The 25,093-nt window shown below is 41.5% G+C and overlaps 1 protein-coding gene across 1 annotated transcript in view; it reads left to right on the top strand.

Annotated features, from left to right (window-relative positions):
* ABCA12 (ATP binding cassette subfamily A member 12) overlaps positions 1-25,093 on the top strand; it is a 101,068-nt gene that overhangs the window by 24,860 nt on the left and 51,115 nt on the right. The window contains exons 4-18 of the mRNA XM_064159084.1: positions 740-828; positions 2,218-2,327; positions 7,455-7,640; positions 8,380-8,558; positions 11,496-11,608; positions 12,321-12,414; positions 12,543-16,700; positions 17,288-17,403; positions 18,492-18,598; positions 20,038-20,291; positions 20,549-20,661; positions 21,108-21,232; positions 22,429-22,602; positions 23,498-23,662; positions 24,485-24,686. Of these exons, the coding sequence (XP_064015154.1) occupies positions 740-828; positions 2,218-2,327; positions 7,455-7,640; positions 8,380-8,558; positions 11,496-11,608; positions 12,321-12,414; positions 12,543-16,700; positions 17,288-17,403; positions 18,492-18,598; positions 20,038-20,291; positions 20,549-20,661; positions 21,108-21,232; positions 22,429-22,602; positions 23,498-23,662; positions 24,485-24,686 (6,185 nt within the window). The remainder of the gene's footprint in view (positions 1-739; positions 829-2,217; positions 2,328-7,454; positions 7,641-8,379; positions 8,559-11,495; positions 11,609-12,320; positions 12,415-12,542; positions 16,701-17,287; positions 17,404-18,491; positions 18,599-20,037; positions 20,292-20,548; positions 20,662-21,107; positions 21,233-22,428; positions 22,603-23,497; positions 23,663-24,484; positions 24,687-25,093) is intronic.

The raw sequence follows: 25,093 nt of genomic DNA, 5'->3' as shown, positions 1-25,093 counted from the left end.
GTGTCCAACAGAGAAAATAGGCAAGGTTCTGATCTCTGCTTCTGTTCCTTAGAAGCATTTACCAAGGTTTGTAAGACCTTGATAGCTGCTTGAGATTTTCCTTAATAAAAGGCAACCCAGGTGCAAAACCTGATCTCAACACCAACATCTTCCACCCTATATTTTCCCTTGTAGTGATATGTTTGCAAAGGGGGAAGTAAGATCCTGATGTTTTGAAGGACTTCTTGGTAGGGATGTGCAACCTGCTGTTATAGCTTACAGCCACTTACATCAAGGCGTTTTTGCTCAGTCCCAGCGTCATTTACAATGCCATGAAATTCTGCACCCTTTCTTTTTCTGAGCATATATTAGTGCAGGACAGAGCACATCTTGATACAACAAGGCCTTCTTTCCAGAAGTAGGAATTTGTTTAAGATTAATCCAAATACATATCTCAAGCCTTGCATGTCTTTGGTGTCCCTGCAGAGCTGGCATGAACGCAGTCCTGTCCATCTGTTTCATGTCTTTGATCTCTGGAGAGTGCTTCCCCAAAATACACACCAAAGCTCTAGAATGAACCATAATTTTGTGCAACCTGTATTTCAACAGACCTGCCATGAAATCCAACTATAGACCCATTTGGAGTCACACAGTAAAGTGTAATCTTGATCATGAGAAACTCTGGATGATTTTACAGGTGTCATCTATTTTTTTACTCTTTCCCCCCACCCCCTTTATCTTTTTTCTCTTCCTTCCCCAGTAAGCGGAAAAGCTCATCCAGTGTGGCCAAGGACAACCATCCATTGCCATGGAGTGCAGAGGTTCCAAAAAGCAGGAACATTTCACTGGGTAAGCGATCAACTGCTCTGCAAAGTTCTGCTCTTTAAAAGCTTCCTTTGAAGCTCTCTGGAGAGAGATACAATTCTTAGAAGACTGCTAAAATGATTTATGTGTTCTATCCAGGCATGTGACCATGGCCATCACATTAGTGTAAATTCTTGGGGACTAATTACAAGTAACTGGCTGTAGAAAAGAATTTGGGGATTTGGCCAAGAAACTGGGATTAATTGCTGTGTTTCAGCAGAGCAATATGAGATCGCAGGCTGTTTGGACATTAACTAAAGACCTGGCTATTTATGGAATATTGCCCTTTTACTACCCACAAATTGTCCATAAACAGCTTATGATTTTTATTCTTTTTTTTTTTTTTTCCCACCAATGTATTTCTTATTCACAGTTATCCAGAAAATAAATCTTCTTCTGGCCACAGTGGATATTTATTGTTGGTGATGTTCTCCTCTAATGTGATTCTCTTTCTTGAAGGAACTTTCAGACTTAAATTTTCTGTAAAATCATTTCAATTATTATTTATTGATGGTAATGGCTAGTACTGTCCACAAGCCTTCATGATGGATACTCCTTTCTCCAGGGAGCTCACGGTCAGATGAATGATTACAGGCTTGCATTCTGTGACTGTTCTGCCCTGGCCATTCTCTGTTCCAATTAGCATTCCTGCCAACACTCTCACTCTGTGGTGTACAGGCAGGAAAAGGCAGAACTGGGACTGAAGACAGAGGCACAGGGAAAAAAAAAACTAAATTGATTAGCACTTATGGGAACTATCAACTTATCTTGATGGCCATAGAGGAACTCTTATTATAAAAAATTAAAATCATAGGCCATAGCTGCTGCTGTTGTAAACTGGCACAACTTGTTCTGTTCCGGTGAGCTGTGCTGTTTTGAGAGTGCATCTCAGTGCAAGTGTAGGCTTTGGTGTATCTCAGCTGGGCACCTGGCAGTGTTCCACCATGCATAGTGGGCAGCAGTGCTCCAAATCTGTGTTGAAGCTCTTTCTCAATAATGAGTAACACCCACTGGTACCAAAAATACCTGGAGAGCTCTCCCTTATAAGGCAAATGGTTTGAGCTGACATAAGGTCCCCTGTAAAGCTCCCCATCTTTCTTCCTGCATGAGGGAAGTTGGAGTTGGAAATTAATGTTGAACTGCAAGCTGAGAGTTAAGTGCTTTTAATTAAAAAATACATGTAATCCAGGATTTAATTACATCAGAAGAAACCTTAAGTAAGTAATTACAGGCTGGCATCAGCTCTACCTTTGGAAACAGATTAATAATGATGGCATGTCCAAAGCTGTAGTCAGCTATCTTCTGTCAGGGTTTGACATAGCAAAGAGGTTAAAAGACATTAAGTAAAATATAATGTTTCAAACTGTATTGCAGCATTTGGGGATTTCGTATCTCATGGAGAAAAACCCTTCTGGAATATTTCATCACCATCCAATTTGACTTCCAGCATCCACATGTTCAACAAAATCCTCAGTTTTGGGAAGGTAGGTCTGTGTTTGCCTAACAGCTGAGTGTGAACATTTCAAGAGTAAGAATCTCAACATACAGCCAACATACAGCTCTTATTGTTTCTGGATCTCCCCTGTTACGTGAACAAGCCTTATTTTGGGAAGAGGAAGAGAGTTAAGGCGCTTAGAGCATGTATTCTTTCGCATGAAATTCAAGGTGTGATGTCACAAGCTCTACCAGAGAGTTAAGGTGCTTACAGTATGTATTCCTTCACATGAAATTCAAGGTGTGATGTCACAAGCTCTACCAGAGAGTTAAGGCACTTAGGGTATGTATTCCTTCACATGAAATTCAAGGTGTGATGTCACAAGCTCTACCAGAGAGTTAAGGCACTTAGGGTATGTATTCCTTCACATGAAATTCAAGGTGTGATGTCACAAGCTCTACAAGAGAGTTAAGGCGCTTAGGGTATGTATTCCTTCACATGAAATTCAAAGTGTGATGTCACAAGCTCTACCAGAGAGTTAAGGCGCTTAGGGTATGTATTCCTTCACATGAAATTCAAAGTTTGATGTCACAAGCTCTACCAGAGAGTTAAGGCACTTAGGGTATGTATTCCTTCACATGAAATTCAAGGTGTGATGTCACAAGCTCTACCAGAGAGTTAAGGCACTTAGGGTATGTATTCCTTCACATGAAATTCAAGGTGTGATGTCACAAGCTCTACCAGAGAGTTAAGGCACTTAGGGTATGTATTCCTTCACATGAAATTCAAGGTGTGATGTCACAAGCTCTACCAGAGAGTTAAGGCACTTAGGGTATGTATTCCTTCACATGAAATTCAAAGTTTGATGTCACAAGCTCTACCAGAGAGTTAAGGCGCTTAGGGTATGTATTCCTTCACATGAAATTCAAGGTGTGATGTCACAAGCTCTACCAGAGAGTTAAGGCACTTAGGGTATGTATTCCTTCACATGAAATTCAAGGTGTGATGTCACAAGCTCTACAAGAGAGTTAAGGCGCTTAGGGTATGTATTCCTTCACATGAAATTCAAAGTGTGATGTCACAAGCTCTACCAGAGAGTTAAGGCGCTTAGAGTATGTATTCCTTCACATGAAATTCAAGGTGTGATGTCACAAGCTCTACCAGAGAGTTAAGGCGCTTAGAGTATGTATTCCTTCACATGAAATTCAAGGTGTGATGTCACAAGCTCTACCAGAGAGTTAAGGCGCTTAGAGTATGTATTCCTTCACATGAAATTCAAGGTGTGATGTCACAAGCTCTACCAGAGAGTTAAGGCGCTTAGAGTATGTATTCCTTCACATGAAATTCAAGGTGTGATGTCACAAGCTCTACAAGAGAGTTAAGGCGCTTAGGGTATGTATTCTTTCACATGAAATTCAAGGTGTGATGTCACAAGCTCTACCAGAGAGTTAAGGCGCTTAGAGTATGTATTCCTTCACATGAAATTCAAGGTGTGATGTCACAAGCTCTACCAGAGAGTTAAGGCGCTTAGAGTATGTATTCCTTCACATGAAATTCAAGGTGTGATGTCACAAGCTCTACCAGAGAGTTAAGGCGCTTAGGGTATGTATTCTTTCACATGAAATTCAAGGTGTGATGTCACAAGCTCTACCAGAGAGTTAAGGCGCTTAGAGTATGTATTCCTTCACATGAAATTCAAGGTGTGATGTCACAAGCTCTACCAGAGAGTTAAGGCGCTTAGAGTATGTATTCCTTCACATGAAATTCAAGGTGTGATGTCACAAGCTCTACAAGAGAGTTAAGGCGCTTAGGGTATGTATTCTTTCACATGAAATTCCAGGTGTGATGTCACAAGCTCTACCAGAGAGTTAAGGCGCTTAGAGTATGTATTCCTTCACATGAAATTCAAAGTGTGATGTCACAAGCTCTACAAGAGAGTTAAGGCGCTTAGGGTATGTATTCCTTCACATGAAATTCAAGGTGTGATGTCACAAGCTCTACCAGAGAGTTAAGGCGCTTAGGGTATGTATTCCTTCACATGAAATTCAAAGTGTGATGTCACAAGCTCTACAAGAGAGTTAAAGTGCTTAGGGTATGTATTCTTTCACATGAAATTCAAGGTGTGATGTCACAAGCTCTACCAGAGAGTTAAGGCACTTAGGGTATGTATTCCTTCACATGAAATTCAAGGTGTGATGTCACAAGCTCTACCAGAGAGTTAAGGCACTTAGGGTATGTATTCCTTCACATGAAATTCAAGGTGTGATGTCACAAGCTCTACCAGAGAGTTAAGGCACTTAGGTTATGTATTCCTTCACATGAAATTCAAGGTGTGATGTCACAAGCTCTACCAGAGAGTTAAGGCACTTAGGGTATGTATTCCTTCACATGAAATTCAAAGTTTGATGTCACAAGCTCTACCAGAGAGTTAAGGCGCTTAGGGTATGTATTCCTTCACATGAAATTCAAGGTGTGATGTCACAAGCTCTACCAGAGAGTTAAGGCACTTAGGGTATGTATTCCTTCACATGAAATTCAAGGTGTGATGTCACAAGCTCTACAAGAGAGTTAAGGCGCTTAGGGTATGTATTCCTTCACATGAAATTCAAAGTGTGATGTCACAAGCTCTACCAGAGAGTTAAGGCGCTTAGAGTATGTATTCCTTCACATGAAATTCAAGGTGTGATGTCACAAGCTCTACCAGAGAGTTAAGGCGCTTAGAGTATGTATTCCTTCACATGAAATTCAAGGTGTGATGTCACAAGCTCTACCAGAGAGTTAAGGCGCTTAGAGTATGTATTCCTTCACATGAAATTCAAGGTGTGATGTCACAAGCTCTACCAGAGAGTTAAGGCGCTTAGAGTATGTATTCCTTCACATGAAATTCAAGGTGTGATGTCACAAGCTCTACCAGAGAGTTAAGGCGCTTAGGGTATGTATTCTTTCACATGAAATTCAAGGTGTGATGTCACAAGCTCTACCAGAGAGTTAAGGCGCTTAGAGTATGTATTCCTTCACATGAAATTCAAGGTGTGATGTCACAAGCTCTACCAGAGAGTTAAGGCGCTTAGAGTATGTATTCCTTCACATGAAATTCAAGGTGTGATGTCACAAGCTCTACAAGAGAGTTAAGGCGCTTAGGGTATGTATTCTTTCACATGAAATTCAAGGTGTGATGTCACAAGCTCTACCAGAGAGTTAAGGCGCTTAGAGTATGTATTCCTTCACATGAAATTCAAAGTGTGATGTCACAAGCTCTACAAGAGAGTTAAGGCGCTTAGGGTATGTATTCCTTCACATGAAATTCAAGGTGTGATGTCACAAGCTCTACCAGAGAGTTAAGGCGCTTAGGGTATGTATTCCTTCACATGAAATTCAAAGTGTGATGTCACAAGCTCTACAAGAGAGTTAAAGTGCTTAGGGTATGTATTCTTTCACATGAAATTCAAGGTGTGATGTCACAAGCTCTACCAGAGAGTTAAGGCACTTAGGGTATGTATTCCTTCACATGAAATTCAAGGTGTGATGTCACAAGCTCTACCAGAGAGTTAAGGCACTTAGGGTATGTATTCCTTCACATGAAATTCAAGGTGTGATGTCACAAGCTCTACCAGAGAGTTAAGGCGCTTAGGGTATGTATTCCTTCACATGAAATTCAAAGTTTGATGTCACAAGCTCTACCAGAGAGTTAAGGCACTTAGGGTATGTATTCCTTCACATGAAATTCAAGGTGTGATGTCACAAGCTCTACCAGAGAGTTAAGGCACTTAGGGTATGTATTCCTTCACATGAAATTCAAAGTTTGATGTCACAAGCTCTACCAGAGAGTTAAGGCGCTTAGGGTATGTATTCCTTCACATGAAATTCAAGGTGTGATGTCACAAGCTCTACCAGAGAGTTAAGGCACTTAGGGTATGTATTCCTTCACATGAAATTCAAGGTGTGATGTCACAAGCTCTACAAGAGAGTTAAGGCGCTTAGGGTATGTATTCCTTCACATGAAATTCAAAGTGTGATGTCACAAGCTCTACCAGAGAGTTAAGGCGCTTAGAGTATGTATTCCTTCACATGAAATTCAAGGTGTGATGTCACAAGCTCTACCAGAGAGTTAAGGCGCTTAGAGTATGTATTCCTTCACATGAAATTCAAGGTGTGATGTCACAAGCTCTACCAGAGAGTTAAGGCGCTTAGAGTATGTATTCCTTCACATGAAATTCAAGGTGTGATGTCAGAAGCTCTACCAGAGAGTTAAGGCGCTTAGAGTATGTATTCCTTCACATGAAATTCAAGGTGTGATGTCACAAGCTCTACAAGAGAGTTAAGGCGCTTAGGGTATGTATTCTTTCACATGAAATTCAAGGTGTGATGTCACAAGCTCTACCAGAGAGTTAAGGCGCTTAGAGTATGTATTCCTTCACATGAAATTCAAAGTGTGATGTCACAAGCTCTACAAGAGAGTTAAGGCGCTTAGGGTATGTATTCCTTCACATGAAATTCAAGGTGTGATGTCACAAGCTCTACCAGAGAGTTAAGGCGCTTAGGGTATGTATTCCTTCACATGAAATTCAAAGTGTGATGTCACAAGCTCTACAAGAGAGTTAAAGTGCTTAGGGTATGTATTCTTTCACATGAAATTCAAGGTGTGATGTCACAAGCTCTACCAGAGAGTTAAGGCACTTAGGGTATGTATTCTTTCACATGAAATTCAAGGTGTGATGTCACAAGCTCTACCAGAGAGTTAAGGCACTTAGAGTATGTATTCTTTCACATGAAATTCAAGGTGTGATGTCACAAGCTCTACCATTCAATTCTTTGTTTGCCCATAATACTCACGTGGTGGCTCCAAGAGGCGCTGTGTGTTTGTTATATTGACTACAAATGGGAACAAGTCCTTTCTAACAGAAACTTGGTACCATGTAAGGGACACCAATATGCTTCTGGGTTTATGTGAAGGCCTGTAAACACTTAGGCACACATTTCTCCCTACCTAAATGACCTTGAAGAACTTCAGTGACGTTGTCACCTGTTAGCACTCTGTATGTAAGTACTTGCAATGACAATGCTTTTCAGATGTCACTGCTACCACCCCTTTAAAAAGTCTCAGCATTGTGTCTAAATCCATCCCAAATAGAGTATTGCTTCAAACCTACCTTTAACATTATGTCTTTTTTTTCAGAGCCAGACCCAATATTCAACTGCAGCAAATCTCAAAGTCATTCTGTGTGAGGTCTTGTCACGATACATAGCACATCCTGACCTCAGTGAGGAGAAGATGGCAGCCAACATCCACCAGACATTCTGCTTTACTGACTCATCCCTTTTAGAGTCATTTACCCAGGAATTCAGAAATCAGCTCTCTCAAGTAAGTGCTTGGGACCTTTCCTAATGTGCGCAGCTAGAACCTGTGCTAGTTCACACACAGTGTTGCATTGTTTGAGAGACAGAACATGACCTCATCTGGCTAGGAGTTGCTCATCTCCATAGCAAAGTGCATATAGTGATGAGATAATTCTTGTCAATGAGATTAGCCCAAAGACCTTAGAGGTCAGCTAGTGGACACTAAGGCTTTTCCCCATGCCTAGGTGCTGTTTCTCCTCTTTATTTGCCCTGCTGTAGTGACAGGGAAACAGAACAGTGTAAGGATGTAAATAAGGATATTTAAAGCTAGGGAAGGCAATAAATTTAATCATGTATTACCTCAGCCGTATAACTTCATCCAATAACTCCTGCATCTGATCCATCAATTCATGATTGAAGCAGTACTTCTCTTTGGAAAAGCTATATAATTAAAGCAAATGAATCCTTTTTTTTTTTTTTGCCAGGGTGGGGATTGATACTAATTTTTCTTGTATTTGTCGTCTTTGGACTGTTTGGGACATTGCGAATCGTAGGACTTGTCTAAACAGAGAATTTATTGTACAATCTGGGGTGTAAAGATAAAGCACAGTCACTCTCTCAGTTATTGCCTGTCACTGGAGTCCATTGAATGTATTGTTTGTAGAGTTGTGTACTAGTGCAGTGCAGGCTGAAAAGCAAAACCAGACCCACCAGCAGCAAGAGTTCCTGTTGTGAAATAATTTCTCGCATTGTTGTTTGTTAAGGTGCAACACAACCCACAGTACCAGGCAACATTTGTCCATGAAATGGTCTCGTTCCTCACACTCATCTCCCAAGTGCAGAATGACAAGTCCCTGTGGCATCTCCTTTTGCTGGCCCCAGATGTCTTTCAGGGCAGCATGCAACTGCAAGACGTGATTGATTTCCTTCAGAATCCAAGAAGGTAAAAATGCAGAAAATGACAGGAGAGGCACTGAAAGTTGTTGGGTTTGCTCACTGAACTCTAAGGACACATCACCTCTCATCCTGAAGAAAGAATGTTAGCTTAAAAGCATGATTTTCTGGGAGGTGATATGGCTCCACACTAATGCATTTTTAAAAGTCTCTCTGGACATCAAATGATGTTTTGATTTTAAATGACTCTTGTGTCACTTTTAAAGGGGAGCTGGATATGAACTCTTAGTTTTCTTCCATCCTGCTTAGAGGCACTGTCATGCCCATGTACAGGTGTAGTAAAAGATGGTAACAGCCATTGTCTCTGACTGAAGAAAAGCCCTTCTGGCTGCATAGTTGTTCTGCTAAAGAAAGCAGCTGGCTTCTTCCTGCCAGAAAAGCAGAAAGCCAAATTCGTAGATTCATAAAACAGTTTGGGTTGGAAGAGATTTTAAAGTTGCTTTGAAACACCTCAAGCATTTGTAGGGGAGCATGAATTATTTTTTTTAAATGATTGCTTGATTTACTGCTGCTTCACCTTTCAAGACTGATCCCCAGAAAACAGAGAAAAGACTTCTTAGAACAAAGCAGTACTTGTGTTCTTGCTCAGTGGGTGTGTGAAAAGCAGAGCTGGCTTAACCACATTAGTTAACTGTGCTGAAATATTTGATGCTATATGCACCTATATGATGTGTAAAACTCAGCTTAAACGGGATTAGCCTTCAAATCCCTTTTCTGGTTTGTAGTTGGGCTAGAATTCTCACTTATCTCTAGAAGACTTGAGCTACTCAAGAGATTAGGGGACTTTGTTGCAAGTCATCTACTGGATGTGTGACTGGCACTGCTATAAATTATTCCTAATAGTTCACTTGTTACAGCACACAGAGGACTGCAAGCAAATGAGTGTCTTCAGACTTTTTTTTCTTAGATGCATGAGCAGTTGGGTAAAGATGCCAAAAGAGGTTGTAGGAACCCTGCCACTTTGATTACACTCAGGCTTAGAGGGACTCACTTTTCATCACTGGTGTGTTGCCAAGGCACTTAGAGCCCTGCACATTTAATATCTAGGTAATTTGCCTTGCTGCATTGTGAGAACTATTTGTAAGTTGTAATGTCCCTGTCCTTAAAGGAGTCAGTAGCAGTGTGGCAAGAATTTTAATTTTATTCAGAGATACTTTGTGCAAGCTGCTGTTCTAGTCACAGGATTATTGCATTTGTTTGCATTTACTGGCTTGCAGAATCAAGCTTAAGAACCAGCACTGAGTGCCCAGGAAGAATTAATAATTATTGTGCTGCTCTGTTTTGCTTCACAGCTGCAGAGCTGGGCAAAGTTATCATAGGTACAACAAAGAGGCACATAGTTTCATCACCAGAGCTGTGCAGTGCTTTTGTTCCTGGCATCTGGCAGTGTAAGTGCACGAGTAAAGAGTTATTGCAAAGAGATTGCACAAAGAGTATTTTCAATGATGCTTACAGAAGCACATCTTAGTGAGCCCAACCATGCCTTTCGCTCAGGCAGTACTGACCTCCTAAGGAAGAGCTGTACAGGGAATTTTCTTTGTGGTATAAATATGAAGATAGAGAAGAAAAGAACTTTTGTTCATTGTGGCACCTGTATCAACCACATGGTAAACAACACCACTGTGGAACAGTAACTTCAAAGTCATGAATTCTAATAGAAAGTTTAGGAGCAAATTTTATTGCCCACACAAACCTGCTTTGCAGACTGAATTCACGAATGCTCCTGTTTGATGCTGTAAGATAATTTTTCAGATAAACAAGCAAGTTGAACTTTTCCTTTCAAGCCAATATCTGCAAAAGCCCTGCAAGGCTGAAATAAAAGGGCGACACCACCACCTGCTTCCATGCTTGCTACCTTCTGATCTGTATGATACACATCCACTTTTGGCAAGCCTACTCCTTGGCTCTTCCATTGCTCAACTGTGTCATTTAAAGCTGCATTTTCTTCCTCCTCTTCCCTCTCTAAGACTCTTACTAACAAGCACCACTGCAGAATGGAAATGATGAGCATCAAGTCCACAAAACCTGCATGGAGATATTATGTTAAATGAGGAGATGAGAGATCCCTGGTGTGCTGTTCTCAGTAGTCAGTCTGTTCCCACAAATCAGTATGTATTTATTCATACCACTGAAATCAGCTCAGCTAGGCTCTTTGTGTATCACCTGCAGAACTTCAGGCAGGAGAGAGATTGTGCATTTCACGGTGACCCTATGGCTACAGTGAAGAGCTGCTTTTTTCTACGGGAGAAGCAAAAGGGACTAATAATCACCATGAAGTTTTAAGTAACCTTCACACATTGAACAGACAGCCTTTTAAATTACTTCCTCTCTGATACAATATGCCTAACGATCAGCTTGTTCATTCCTAAGACTGAAAAAACATTTCTTGCTTCCCCGTCAGCCTGATTATTACAGTGTAAGAGAGGAAAGAAGGAGAATTGGATATGGTAATAGTTGTTTGTGGCTGCTTCTTCCTTCCACAGATGTTGTCCCCATGGAATCTCTGTTCTCCCTGAAGCTTCATCTGCCTGTTTCTTGCAGGGGGACATTCAGCCATAGCAGTGAATTGCTGGGCTGCCATAACACCTGATTGTTTTCTAAGACCTGTTTTTGAGGATTTTAGTGGTCTATAGATTTTACATAAGCCTTTGAAAAAGTGCTCTTTGAATAAGTAATGAGTGCAGCATGTATGTTTGAGCCAATGCACCACCATGGCTTTCCCACTGGAGCCCTTTTTATTTTATGCAAGATGAAACAAATAATTAAAAGCAGGGGCAAGATCTTGTCTATCAGACATTTTAAGGATGTTAGGCTGTACTCCAGCTGTTTCTTATTTGAACACTTGTTTTATTTCTTCTCACAGACCTGTAACCACAATTTATTTTCCTTTTCTTTTTTTTTTTTTTTTCCTTTTCCTTCCCTCTAGTACTGTGCTGCCAGCTCAGAATGCCTCTGCATCACTTGTGGCTGATGATAGATTCCAAACTGTTCACAGTGGGATTACAGATCCTCCATATTACCTGAACTGTTCAGAGCAAGGTAAGGCTCCTCTATATAGTCATATCTCTGCTGAAAACCTGTGGTGCTGAGGAGAAGCAAACTACAGGCTAATAAGTAACCATCCAGACTGTGTACTGTTCAGGGCTCAAAGTAATTAATTCCTCTTTCAGCTTTTTACAAATGTGAATAAAATACCTCATTTCAAATGGAAGAGTAAAGCAGCTTGGATTTGTCAGTAGACAATGAATTAACATCACTTTGCAGTCGCAGTGGAAATGGGGAGCAGTATTTTTTTACCAAGGTGGGGTTTTGTTTGTTTGTTTGCCTTGTGAAAATCTGCCTCTATGTGTGACCTCTGTCAAACTCACCTCAGTATATCAAGGTAAAGGCTGCACCTGAGTGGCTCAACAAGCTGCTTATGTTAAGATTATCCATTCCCCTACAGCAGAAGGAGAGTCCTTGACGTCTATCTCTGACCAAGGTTTCTTGACATCTACCTCTGACCAAGGTTACGTGAATGGGCAAGGGAAAGGTCCAGCATCTGAATGCTACAAGGGGCAGGTTGATAAGTGCCATCCTGCTTCAACTTCCAGAATCTCCACTGAATCACTTCTGCCCAAGATCTTGTGTGTTGTCATAGAAGCCTTACCTCTTACATGCATGTTGTCCTTAACAGATTTGCCACAGAACTCCACCCAGTTTCCAAATTTATGTGAGCTTTACTAATATTCTCTTTACATGTTTATTGTAGATAAAGAAAAATATGTGGTGACCAGACACATTTGCAATCTCTTTAACTGGACAGACAACTGGACTTCACTGTCTGAACTGGAGGAAGTTCTGAGGTAAGGCATTAGCTAAGAGGGATATTGCTAACATTATAATTCAAGTCTATGATCTTTGCTGTAAATCACTTTACATTTCCACTTGCATTGATTTCATATTCACTAAAATGCTTTCTTCTCCCCTCCAGAAAAATAAAGTCACCAGAGATTGGTGGAAAAGTCTCCAAGAGGTCCATTAATTCCGGTGATTTAGAAGCCATACAAAACTCTCTACATCGTTTAAAAGGCTTTGAGAAGAAAATGAATAGAAGTGAATTAAAAATCTTAAATCTATTCACAAATTTGAAGAATGAAACATTACAGAAATTGTATGCAATTCTTGAACTGGGAATGAATCCACATCGTGATTATAAATTAAGAGAAGCATATAATAAGGAAATAATTGATGAAATCTATAACTTCACATCTCTGCAATTACAGAGTGACTTTAATGGTACTTCCATTTTCAATATAATGACCCAGTGGAAAGAAATTCAGAGTGCTTTAAAATTAGCTCCAATGATTTGGAATCCAGTTCTGTTAAATAATTCCAATTTTAGCACAACTCAAATTGAGGAGTCTCTCAAAATGTTGCTCTCCAAGAGCGTGCCATCATCTCTGGAAGACTTCAGAGGGCATTTAAATGGAATGGAAGAAATACCATCGTTGTTTTCTGATTATCTGCTTCAGCCTTTGTCCTACAGGAACTTTCCAGACCAGCTCCTAGCTCTCCAGAAGATTTTTTTTATAATGACAGACACCAGCATAGGTTATCAGTACCTACTGATGCCTGTGATTGAACTGATGCGGAAGGTAGAAAGCTCCATGGGTGAAGCCTGGAGGGATGAGCTGAATGTCTATTGGCGTCTTGGGGAAAAGCTGAGATCAATGAAGTGGAACAACACAGGAATCATAGCCTACAGGCAGTTCTTAGAGGTATTAACCACTCATTTAAAAAAGCTGAATAACAATTCAAGTAGTGTTTCCAGTGCACAATTGGATCAACTGTCAGAACTTATAACAGCCGTGTTTAAAGAGTTTGGGGAAAAGTCTGAAGTAGCCAATATCTCACTAGTCCTTCAAGCCATACAAAAGACCTTGCACATATTAAAAGACTTAATGCTAAATTATAATGTCAGTAAATTACAATCTATAGATCTTTTCTTTAATTTTGACAATAAAACCTCTGAGAACCTGGCTGAATTTCTCAAGGCAGGATTGAAAATCCTTCATTATATAAGTGCTGGCAAAGCTTCCAGTGAAGAAATAATTAATCCTATCTATAACTTAACACACCTTCTACTGCAGGAGTTCAACCACTCTTCCTTACGGGACAGTACTTTTGTAGATGTGAAGATTTGGGACTTCTTGCATACAGCCCTGAGTCCTTTCCTTCAGAAGATCTTCAGTGGTTATGGAGCAATCCATAACTGCTCTGCTGAGGATGTGCTCCATGTGACACTTGAGATGCTCTTTGAAAATGCCACTCTGAGTGAGTCCTTAGCAGGCAGCCCTTGCAAACCTTTCTTTGATGCCATGGGCATGGAGGGTGCAACAATGCACAACGACACCTTTACAGAAATGTTCCAGCTTGCCATAACAAACCTGAAACTGTCTCCAGAGTTTGCTGCTGTCTACAAGAGTGGCAGTGAACACTTTTCCAAGGAGCTGTCTTGCACTGTTCAGGCTCTGCAGTCTTCTCTGCATTTCCTCTCCAAATTAAACCTTGTCTCTGAGCTGGAAACCTCTTGGGTGGAGGAGCAGTTGAGAATTCTGACTGTTGTCACAGAGGGGCTGCTGCAGAGTAATGTTTCCTGCTCAGTCCCAGTCCCTGATGTGGATGGCATGCTCCCATCTCAGCTTTTGGACATGGTTCTTCCTTTCACGGTGAATGAAGAAGTGTTGAACTCCTTAAATTCCTCTGACAGCTTGGCAGACTGGCATAGGCTGCCTGTGCTTTCCCCTCTGCTACCAACTCTTCCCATTAGGAACAGCAGTATAGATGAACTGATACAGGAGGGCAGAAGGGCTTCCAGCCAGTTGGACTGGGCACGTTTCTCACAGCTGTGGCATGCCACTGGCAACATGTTGACCACCAAATGGAACATAACAGAAGTGAGTGAATATGTGAAACTCCTGGAAATGATGAAGAAAGCCCTAATTCTTGTGGACTTTGGAGTAGCTCCTGGAAAGACAATAGTACACCAGATCTTTCATAATTCTAGCAGAGGAATTAAATCCTCGGATCTGAATTACTTGTATAATTCATTAAAGCTCTTTTTCAATTCAAGTTCTGCCACAAACAGCACACTGGACTTGGAAAGCCTGCTTCAAGAAATATTCTCACTGTATGAAGCTGGTGGTGAAGGATTGTTCTATGCTAGCCCCTACAGAGAAGAAAATCATGATGTTCTAACTATGGCTGCAGTGATTTGGAACCAGACAATGTTAAACAGGGCTCATTTTAGTACAGAGGAAGCATGGGAGATTATCAAAATGATTGCACTTGATGCCATCTCACTTGAAAACATTGCAGATTATCTCAGTACAAATGAAGAAGTGTCATCATTATTTTCTGACTTCTTGTTGACCCCTGTGACTTCTGAAAATTTTGCAGAACATCTCTTGGCCCTTGATCAGCTTCTTGCTGCCATGTCAGAGGTGAATACCAGTGATCATTATCTACTGATCTCTTCTTTGGCTAAGCTAATGAAAAAACTCCAGAATTCCCCTCTGATAAGGCAGAGACATGGACTTCATGTGTTCTGGCATATAGCTGAAGTGCTTCAGCCTGTAAGCTGGAATATTACAGACAATCTGACTTCTCAGTCACTCTTAGACATACTGCAAAATCAGTTCAGTACCATAAACAATGACTCCAGTCTTCCTTTCAGCAAGGAACTGAGAGAAGTGATAAACTTCCTATCCTCCATGCTTGAGCTGTATGGTGAAGAAGATTCCAGAGGAGCCAATGTGTCCATATACTTGCAGGCCATGCAAAGGAGTATCTTAATTTTAAAAGATTTGCAGAGAAGGTATAATATCAGTGAGCTTGAAACCATCAGCCTATTGCTTGATTATTACAGTATCTATACACAGAAACTGATTGAAATATGGAGAGCAGGAATGAAAGTGCTTCACGACACCAATCTAAACAAAACAGCTGAAGAAAAAATGGGCATTGTCTATAATTTCTCACATTTTCTGCTGCAGAATGAGTTCATCCACTCTTCCTTATGGGACAGTACTTTTGTAGATGTGAAGATTTGGGACTTCTTGCATACAGCCCTGAGTCCTTTCCTTCAGAAGATCTTCAGTGGTTATGGAGCAATCCATAACTGCTCTGCTGAGGATGTGCTCCATGTGACACTTGAGATGCTCTTTGAAAATGCCACTCTGAGTGAGTCCTTAGCAGGCAGCCCTTGCAAACCCTTCTTTGATGCCATGGGCATGGAGGGTGCAACAATGCACAATGACACCTTTGCAGAAATGTTCCAGCTTGCCATAACAAACCTGAAACTGTCTCCAGAGTTCGCTGCTGTCTACAAGAGTGGCAGTGAACACTTTTCCAAGGAGCTGTCTTGCACTGTCCAGGCTCTGCAGTCTTCTCTGCATTTCCTCTCCAAATTAAATCTTGTCTTTGAGCTGGAAAATTCTTGGGTGGAGGAGCAGTTGAGAATTCTGACTGTTGTCACAGAGGGGCTGCTGCAGAGTAATGTTTCCTGCCCAGTCCTGGTCTCTGATGTGGATGGCCTGCTCCCATCTCAGCTTTTGGACATGGTTCTTCCTTTCACGGTGAATGAAGAAGTGTTGAACTCCCTAAATTTTTCCAGTGGCTTAGCAGGCTGGAATAACCTCTCCACACTCTTTAGTCTAGCACAGAATGAGGTCTACCTGAACACCTTAGTGCAGAGTCTCCAAAGTGCTTTCAACCTCACCAAATGGAGGTATTACTCCAGCATCTGGGATGTGATTGACAGTTTCTTAGACACTGAAAGGGATCAAACTGAAGCAGCTGCCTTTGCAAAGTTGTTGGAAGCAGTGGCAGACAACTCTGCCAACGATTTGTCAGCTGCAGACATTGTAGAAGCCAGTCTCTACATTCTCAGGAGACTGAACTTCTCTGAACTGCTAAGTGAATTTAATATAAGTTCCAGTTTGCCTTTACTCTCCAGCAAAACTGTTCTTGACAGTGTGATTGATGTTGTCGCTCATCACTTCCTTGTCGTGACGGAAACCCTGTACAACAAGACTCTACCTTGGACTCAGAGTGACAAAAGTCTGTCCCCAACCAGTTTAATCACACGGTGAGTTCACTTTTTTGGGTATTGCAATTGCATTTGTGGGTACTGACCACCATTCTCATTCCAGCATGTGCAGTGTCTTGTTTTCATTCGGCTGAGCCACGTAAGCCTGAAATCACCCAAATGAAGGGCACTAGGGCTACATAGCTTAAAGCAAAGGAGAGAAAATTTCTCCTTCAACTGAATATGTGGTTAAAAGTGAGACTCTGTTGGCATGTTCATGACAGAAGCAGGATGCTCACCACCAGTGGTAAATTCTTCAGAAGCCTCTTCTTTGCAGTATGACTCCCTAAATTCTGATCCTCAATATCCCCTAGGCATGGCTTTCCAACTGCAGTGAACCTTTCAACTCTGTTTTCTTATACATATGGTTTGAGAATGAATGGCAGCTTTGGGAAATAACAGCAAGAAAGAACTGATGAAATAAAATTGAGAGAGCACCTGCTTTGGAGATGTTATGGGAGACACATGACTCGGGAGTTCTAATATTCATTGCCAAGGAACAGCATCTACATATCTGTCTGGTAGCTCACTACTATAGCTTGTTTATGAAAGAGAATCTGATTTAAAATCCTATCTTTATTTTTCAGATTTTTGTTTTTAGAGTTTGAAAACACCATCTTACAGGTGACAGTCAATAGCAGCTATCACCCCTACCTGATGTGTTTAATAAATGCCACCAAAGATGAAGACAGCAAATTGACAGGTAATCATGATTTCATTAATGTTGTGGGACCTGAGATGGAATATATTGTGCCTGTCTTTCTGAAGTGTTTTGTTTAATGATGGGAAGGAATGGTGCTACATGGTTTTATCTGCTGGCAATTAACTGGAGCTGTGAGGCCTGGGGAAGACAGACTCCATTTTTCGTTTGAGTTATGTCACATTGCTGATATAAGTTTTCCATCCAACTCTATCCAAAAGGCACATCTGCTCTTTGCTGTGTGATGACAAGTTGCTGACACTCAGATAAAGAAACCTTACAAATAGGAAGCTATATTACCTTTCCAACTTTGTGCACCCATAAGATGACAGCAGTTATTTTTGAGAGTTAACATGGCACTTCAGATAGATATTCATCATCTGAGCTTATTGTAAAACCTGAGAGGTTTATCTGCTGACAGAATAGAGGTAGAATCATAGAATCATAGAATCAACCAGGTTGGAAGAGACCTCCAAGATCATCCAGTCCAACCTATCATCCAGCCCTAACCAATCAACTAGACCATGGCACTAAGTGCCTCATCCAGTTTTTTCTTGAAGACCCCCAGGGACGGTGCCTCCACCACCTCCCTGGGCAGCCCATTCCAATGGGAAATCACTCTCTCTGTGAAGAACTTCTTCCTAATATCCAGCCTATACCTACCCCAGCACAACTTGAGACTGTGTCCCCTTGTTCTGTTGCTGGTTGCCTGGGAGAAGAGGCCACCCCCCCACCTGACTACAATGCCTCTTTAGGTAGTTGTAGACAGTAATAAGATCACCCCTGAGCCTCCTTTTCTCCAGGCTAAGGTAATGCCTGTGCTCTGCAGGACACTGTCTGAAGACCCGCTACCAGCGTGGGCTGTATTTCTTTAGGACCAGAGCACCTGTTCAGACTGGATCTGTTATAATCCAGATTACAACCTAGGTCTTGCTCTGTGATTTCAGAGTTCCTGAAACATGTGATTGTGGTGGGAAATAGCAATATTTGGCAGGCCTCAGAATAAAAGCAGCACTGTTATTCCTGTCTGTGAAGTTTCTGCAAGTCTGGTGGTTTTGTCTCAAGTTACTTCTGTTTTCTTCCTTGCACAGCAAACATCACACTGCTTTTGAAGCAAGCTCGTCTGAAAAAGAACTCTTTTATGCAAAGTAATACCTCTGAGAAACATTCATCCATACCAGAGCTACTGAAACTAAAAGTGAGTCTGCTTAAAATGCTGGCTTGAAGGACATCCTGCAGTGCTACATGAATGTGCAATAGAAGTTTTCAAAAACAGTGCATGGGGGAAAAAGTTGCTTAAAAGAACAGCTGAGAAAAATTGGGATTGAAACTCTGTGTTCTGCCTGCTGCCTGTATTTAAAGATCACCATTAAACTGGGCTGAGGAAATTGTTCTTATATGAATCCCCAGGCAGTGTACATCCATTTTTCTGAGAAGTTGGAGGTGTTTCTATCCACCCAGTCTGGAGTATAAAATGGCTTCAGTTTTACAAGCCACCCCAGTGGCAGCATATTCCTTATAAATCTGTGCATGAGGACTTTTGAAGTTCAATACATTGAGACTTTACAAAGCATCTTGCAGAGCTGAGATCATTCTGGGATACCTCGGCTTCATTTAAGAAGCACGTAGGGAGAAGCGCTCGAAGGCACAAAGAGCAGTTAGATACCTCTGCCCTGCTGGAAATCAGTGGAATTGTGCATACCCAGTTGGCAGTTATAAGCATGACTAACTTAGCTATCATTGTGCCTAAGGAACTATACTGACACCAGAATGGCTGGAGTCCAGGTCACCACAAACTCCCTTAGCTCTAGTTGTCTCTCAACACTGGATTGGTTTCTGAGGTTAAGCACCTAAGCAATACCAACTCATGGATTTCCCTCACCAGCTTTAGATTTGACAGTGCCTCATTTGGAGAAAATACTCTTTACACCATGGATACATGACAGCACTAAAAGCATGCATGCTATTTATTTCTCCATATGAGAAACAGAATTTGAAAACAGTCCTCTTAAAAAAAGAAAGATAAGAGTATGCAGTGCTGTTGCTGCTTAGGATATCTGTAATAACACAGTGAGCCTCAGTGAGACTGGTACTTAGAGGCACAAACCAGAAAACAGTTCTTGCCACAAGAAACTGGTAATATAAATAGTCACGTCGGACAAGAGGGAAGCCCATAACAGCAAAGTGGGCAAAGGACTATAACATTACACAGGCTGGCAGATGTGGAAGTCCTGACTTCCAGCCAACTCTGTTTCATATGCTGTAGTAGAGATGACCAGGTGGTATCTCAAAGGCTAAACCTGTTGCACATGGTAGATTTATTTGGCCTCTGGGAGGATTAATTAGCCAATGAGTAAGTCCAAATGGAGTATTGCTGTGTAAGCTTGTTGGGCAGAGGAAATGATGTGTTAAGGCTGGCAAGGTTTATGAGATCCTGTGCAATGTTGTGTAGCCAGATCTGCTACAAACTCACATAGGAATGATGGTTGTGCTCTATTGAATAAAAAAAATATGCATATATCTATGTATATATATTTAAAATATTGTTTTTTTCTTAATCCTAAAGAAGAACAAAAAGGGACAGCCAGGGTCTTTAAAACTTGCCATTTGTAATTCTGTCATCTGTTTCCTTTGAAGATCTCTCGCCTCCGGGATCTGACAACACTTCTTTGTGACTATGAGAGCTTTAAGTCAGTGCAGCATATCTGCCATCTCCCTGATGTTAGCTTTGGAGAGCTGTGTGAACAAAGCCAATCTCATGAGCAGCTCCTCCGTGCTATTGAAGTGAGCAATCAGGTTGTGACCGATGTACTGAACCACAGAAGAATCTTCCAAGAGCTTCAAACTGTATTGATTGGGGATGCCACAAACATCCAGACACAAATGAAATGGTGAGGCTCTCCCCCTAAGTTAGACTGCTTTAGTATTCTATTTATGAAAAGATTGAATATCTTCTTGCTTTCTTTCCATATTCCTGCTTTCTTTCCATATTCCTGCTTTCTTTCCATATTCCTGCTTTCCTTCCATATTCCTAATTTCTTCCTATATTCCTAATTTATTTCCCTATTCCTAATTTATTTTTTTCGTATTCCTAATTATTTATTTTCATATTCCTAATTCTATTGGTTATTTTGTTTTTCCAATTTAGGTTTCAAGAAAATGTACCAGAAATTGCTTTGTTTCAAGAGATTCCTCGGTATGTTACTGCTTTGAATTCCATGTTGAATGTCACTGAAAACTTAAAGGATTCTAGCAAGCAAGGTAGTTTTCTTTATTTACTTGACCATGTTGGTAAACGTCAGCACTTTCTGTTGGAAATCCCAAGACTTCCATATCTGCCAGGACAATATTAATGAAATAACCACAGACAAGTCCTTGGGGTCCTTTATCTAGGGAAATTCCACAGTGTGTTCTAGACCACCCTTTGTTTTCTCTGCAGTCCAGTGTGGTAAAGTCCCAAATCTTTCTATTTGAGCAACTTTTTCAATCCCTAGATCAACTTTAGTTCACAAATTGGACTGTAAAACCTAGGAAATAGGACTCCATTTTAAAATGTTGAAGTTTTTTCCTTTATCTGTTGTTCATTTTTTTTTTTGTTTGGGTTTTTTTCCTCATTAGCAGCACTTCTATAATTGGTCCTCTCTGTGTGCTTGAAATTGTGTGTCTGGCAAAAGTTGTTACATCAGTTGTTTGATTGTTCTTTATAGTAAAGTTAGGAGATGTCATTAAAAATGTGGACCAGCTCAAAGAGGATCTCAGAAATGCAACAAGAATGTCTGTAGCCAGTATTGATGCTCTTCTGGAAGCCTCTCTCCCAGAAAACAGCAGTCAGGTGAGTTTGCTGTCATCCTGGTGAGAGACCTTGTTGCTTCCTACCTCTCAGACCACTAAACCCAGAATTTGTTAGTGAATGCAGCTAAGCAGATGTGATAGAATAGAGAGAGGTAGAAGAACCCACAGAAGCAGGCAGTATAGCATGCCTCTGATCAAAGCAGCCACCAAAAAGGCAGTAAGCGCAGTCACTGACGTCAGTTCAGCCACTGGAGACCAAGAACCATATGGTCTCTTTGGCTGGTAAGCAGCCATGCACTGCCTGCTGAGTGATTGCTCCTATCCATAGCAAGGGCACAGTTCACTGTATCAGGCTAATGAGGACTGAGTGGGGTCCTTGGTGGAGTCTGTGGGAGAATTTCTCCCGCAGCAGGGCATGAGCTGTAAACATGAGACCTTGTGATGGGAGATGTCCTTGGAGCCCCAGCCGGCCCCAAGGAAGCTAGGCTGTTAGGCTGAGCAACCCACGCACACCTGATAGGGGGTGGAATCTGCCAGCCCCTGGGGCGTACGCAGCTCCAGGGGGCTGGCCCTACCATCCCCCTGAGGTGGGACCACGGGCTGTTTTGATAAGGGACCCTATCTGCGCCTTACAACTTTGAGCCAATCTGTACCTTCCACTTGTACCAATCTCAAACTAAATTAGTTATGCACACCCCCTCTGAGGGCTATATAAACCACTGTATCACCTTAATAAAACGCACTGATGCATAGCAGCTACAGAGTCGACTCGTCAGTGCCCCGATCTCGCCTCTTGCCAGCCTCCGGCCCCCAACAGGAGTCCTCAGCACTAAGAAGTTGTTGCTGTCCAGATAGTAAAACACACTTCTAGCCACAATTTGTGAGACTGTTTCGTGTCCAAAAATAGCCATCCACAGCTCAGCCTCCTGTGCAAGCAGACATTCAGATGCTGTTCCCCTTCCCAACCATTTTTGTCTGGACTGAGCCCCAAATTTGACACGCATCAGTCAATGTGAAATTGAAGCCACAAAAACTTTTACTACTGTGCAAGCTGGGCAGTAAAACACAATCTTTAGGCTTAGTCTCTAGGAGCAGGACTACTAGGTAGGCATTTTCTGGTTCTCAAGGTTGAAATATGACACCGTGGAAAGAACACCAGGAAGTCAAGATTAATTTGTTCGTATTGAAGCGAGCAGTGTACCCCCTAACAAATCTTCTCTTCCTCTGTGCAAACAGCTCATTTCTGAGATTCTCCAGCTGGAGTCTTGTAGCATGCGTCCTGCCGACCCTCAGCTGCAAATAGTAGTGGAGGAGTTCTGCAACCTCTCTCTTTCAGAGAGGACTTGTGAGACATACATCCTGGGAGTCACCCTGTTACGACACTTAGACATTTACAATTTCTTATACAAGGTTAGTGCTGGATTTGTAGAGTGCTTCCTATAGTCTCTGCTGCGTGTAGTGGCTAAAAGGTCATAAAATATCATTGCAGTGGCCAGAAGCTAATGCTGATTTACACAAGCCAAAGATCAGGCCTTGCTCATGCAGTAATTTTTATTGCATATCCATGCTGTGACAGTGTAGATATAAATGAGGATCCCAGCTGGTGTAAACCAGCAAACCTCATTTAAAGGCACTGGACCTACTCTAAATGCCTCCCTATCTGCTAATATGGTTTATATGCTGTCACAACCTCTTGAACATTCCCAGCTGAGTTCAGGCTTCCCAAAAAAAACAAAGCTAAATTCTTTTATTCCCTGGAAAAGGAGTCTCTGGAAAAAAGTCCTGTAAAATGTATTTTGCTAATCTAGTTGGCACTGATAAATTGTTAAATTATTGAAACATCCCCCACACACACAACTAATATAAACAGCATGAAGTCTGTATAGAATACAGATCTCAAAATGCTACAGAAGTGATCTGGGAGGGGAAGAAAAAAAGTTATTAAAGGAGAATGCCAATGAATTTCACTCAGGTCAAAAGTCATTCATAGTGTTTGGCACCTGTGTTTTGCCAAGTGCTTGGAGAGTTGGATTATACCCCTGATAAACATTTCCCATCAGGAGGTGTTTTGAAACATGCAACATTCAGCATATGTAATATTCAGGGAGTGGTTTGAAAAAAAAACACTTTGGGATTTAGGGATATAAATTCCATTCATTTCCCATGGGACTCCTGCTCCCTAATCCTGCTAACAGCTTTGAAAATCCCACAGTCTTTGTCTCGGAGTTAACACAATATGGGTGTGTAAATACATGTGGGACAGAGTCCTGCTAATCATAATTGATTTCCTTCCTGCCTCTTGTAGATGTTTTTCCCTAAGGAACTTCAGCAGCCCCTGGATGAGATGTTAGGCCTGTTGACAAAAGTGAAGTATTTCAGACACCAGGTTGAATCCAGTGTTGATCCACTGTTACAAGCTATTCATTCACTGAAAAAGCTCCGTCAGTCTAGAAATGTGCCACTGACTAAGGTATGTGTAGTTTGCATGTGCTTTGGAAGCAAAGCACCACTGGAAGTATTTCCACAGGAATTTCTTACCCTAGAAGCCAGAGATGCCTTAAATCAGAGATTACTGATTCTCTTTCAAAGCAGCAGTGTTCTGAGAAGAAGCTCTCTCAAACACGTGTGTTGTCTTTCTTGGAGAGCTTTGATTTGGAGCAGTGGGACCAGCATGTGCTCATGATACTGGGAGGGACACCAGGAACAAAAATGGAGGGGATGAGTCTTGAAGCAGGGTAGTCTACTACGAGGTGCTGGAAATGTTAGCTTGTGAAAACAACTGGAGAACTGAACACTGAAGGCTATCCAAACCCACAGAAGTCAACAGCAAAAATTTGCTCTAGCTTTAGTCTGTGTTAGTTCACACCCAAAGCTCTATGGCTTCATCCAGCACTGGATCCAATCCCTGTCTGATCCGTAGTCAATAACAGCATGGATCACAGGAGTAATTTCTGGTAATCACTTTGCAGAAGTATCTGGGGTCATGGAGCAGATGGGGATAGGGGATAAATTCTGTCTGGTGACCCAGAGTCTGTATGTATCCACAGACGCTGTTCTGAGCAGTTCCTGTACACACATTATAGCCAATTCCCACATTGAATCTCATAGCTGGAATTGAATTTACCACCTCTGTGGTAGCAGAGGTTAGCCCAAAAAAGTGTACTTTCCATATTTTATCTTGTAAAGACAAATGTATCATAAGAAAGCAGTTCTCACCTTCTATTACTGTCTTTCCTCAGAATGGGGAACATTGTAGCACACAGCATTTATTTGCATTTTGTCTTTTCTGCAGGCATTGTTTAAACCAAACAATGTTAAGATAACACATGGCACATTTAAGTCCATGTCTAAAGTCCTCTGCAACCAGGAGATCACACCTCTGTTTTTTGAGTCCTTGCTTCCAGATTTTGGAGACCCTGTAAGCAACAATTCTTCTATGGAGGATGTCTATGTCAAAAAGATGGTGGCAAAATATGGGATTCCTCAAGACACCAGTAAGTGTAGCTTTTCCTTAAGCTAAAAACATTTCACTGCCAAATTCTATGGTTTCCAGAGAGACCCAGTTCTGGGCTGTGTCCCTGTATGTGTCTGGAGGGCTCTAAGCCCTCATGACTTATGCAAGCTGAAGATCTGCACTGCCCTGATTATTGGTGGCATATTTCCATAAATGTTAGAAGGAAAACAGCCTCTGCTTGACACTGCTGTTTCCCATTTGTTGATGATCTGGTCTTGGGGCCTGAGAGGTCACTGCTTTTCCTTGGTGCGTAGTTTTCCTGACTTCACTGACATTATTAGCTCCTCTGAGTTCACAAAACTCCATTTAACCTTCAAGCAGAGAATCTTGGCTCAAACACTGAACCTCTTGTCATCTTGAATTCAGCAACAGGAGATCTTGGGGGTG

Source organism: Pogoniulus pusillus, chromosome 2, assembly GCF_015220805.1.
Source record: "Pogoniulus pusillus isolate bPogPus1 chromosome 2, bPogPus1.pri, whole genome shotgun sequence".
Classification (NCBI taxonomy): Eukaryota; Metazoa; Chordata; class Aves; order Piciformes; family Lybiidae; genus Pogoniulus; species Pogoniulus pusillus.
This window is presented reverse-complemented; position numbering and strand designations above follow the sequence as displayed.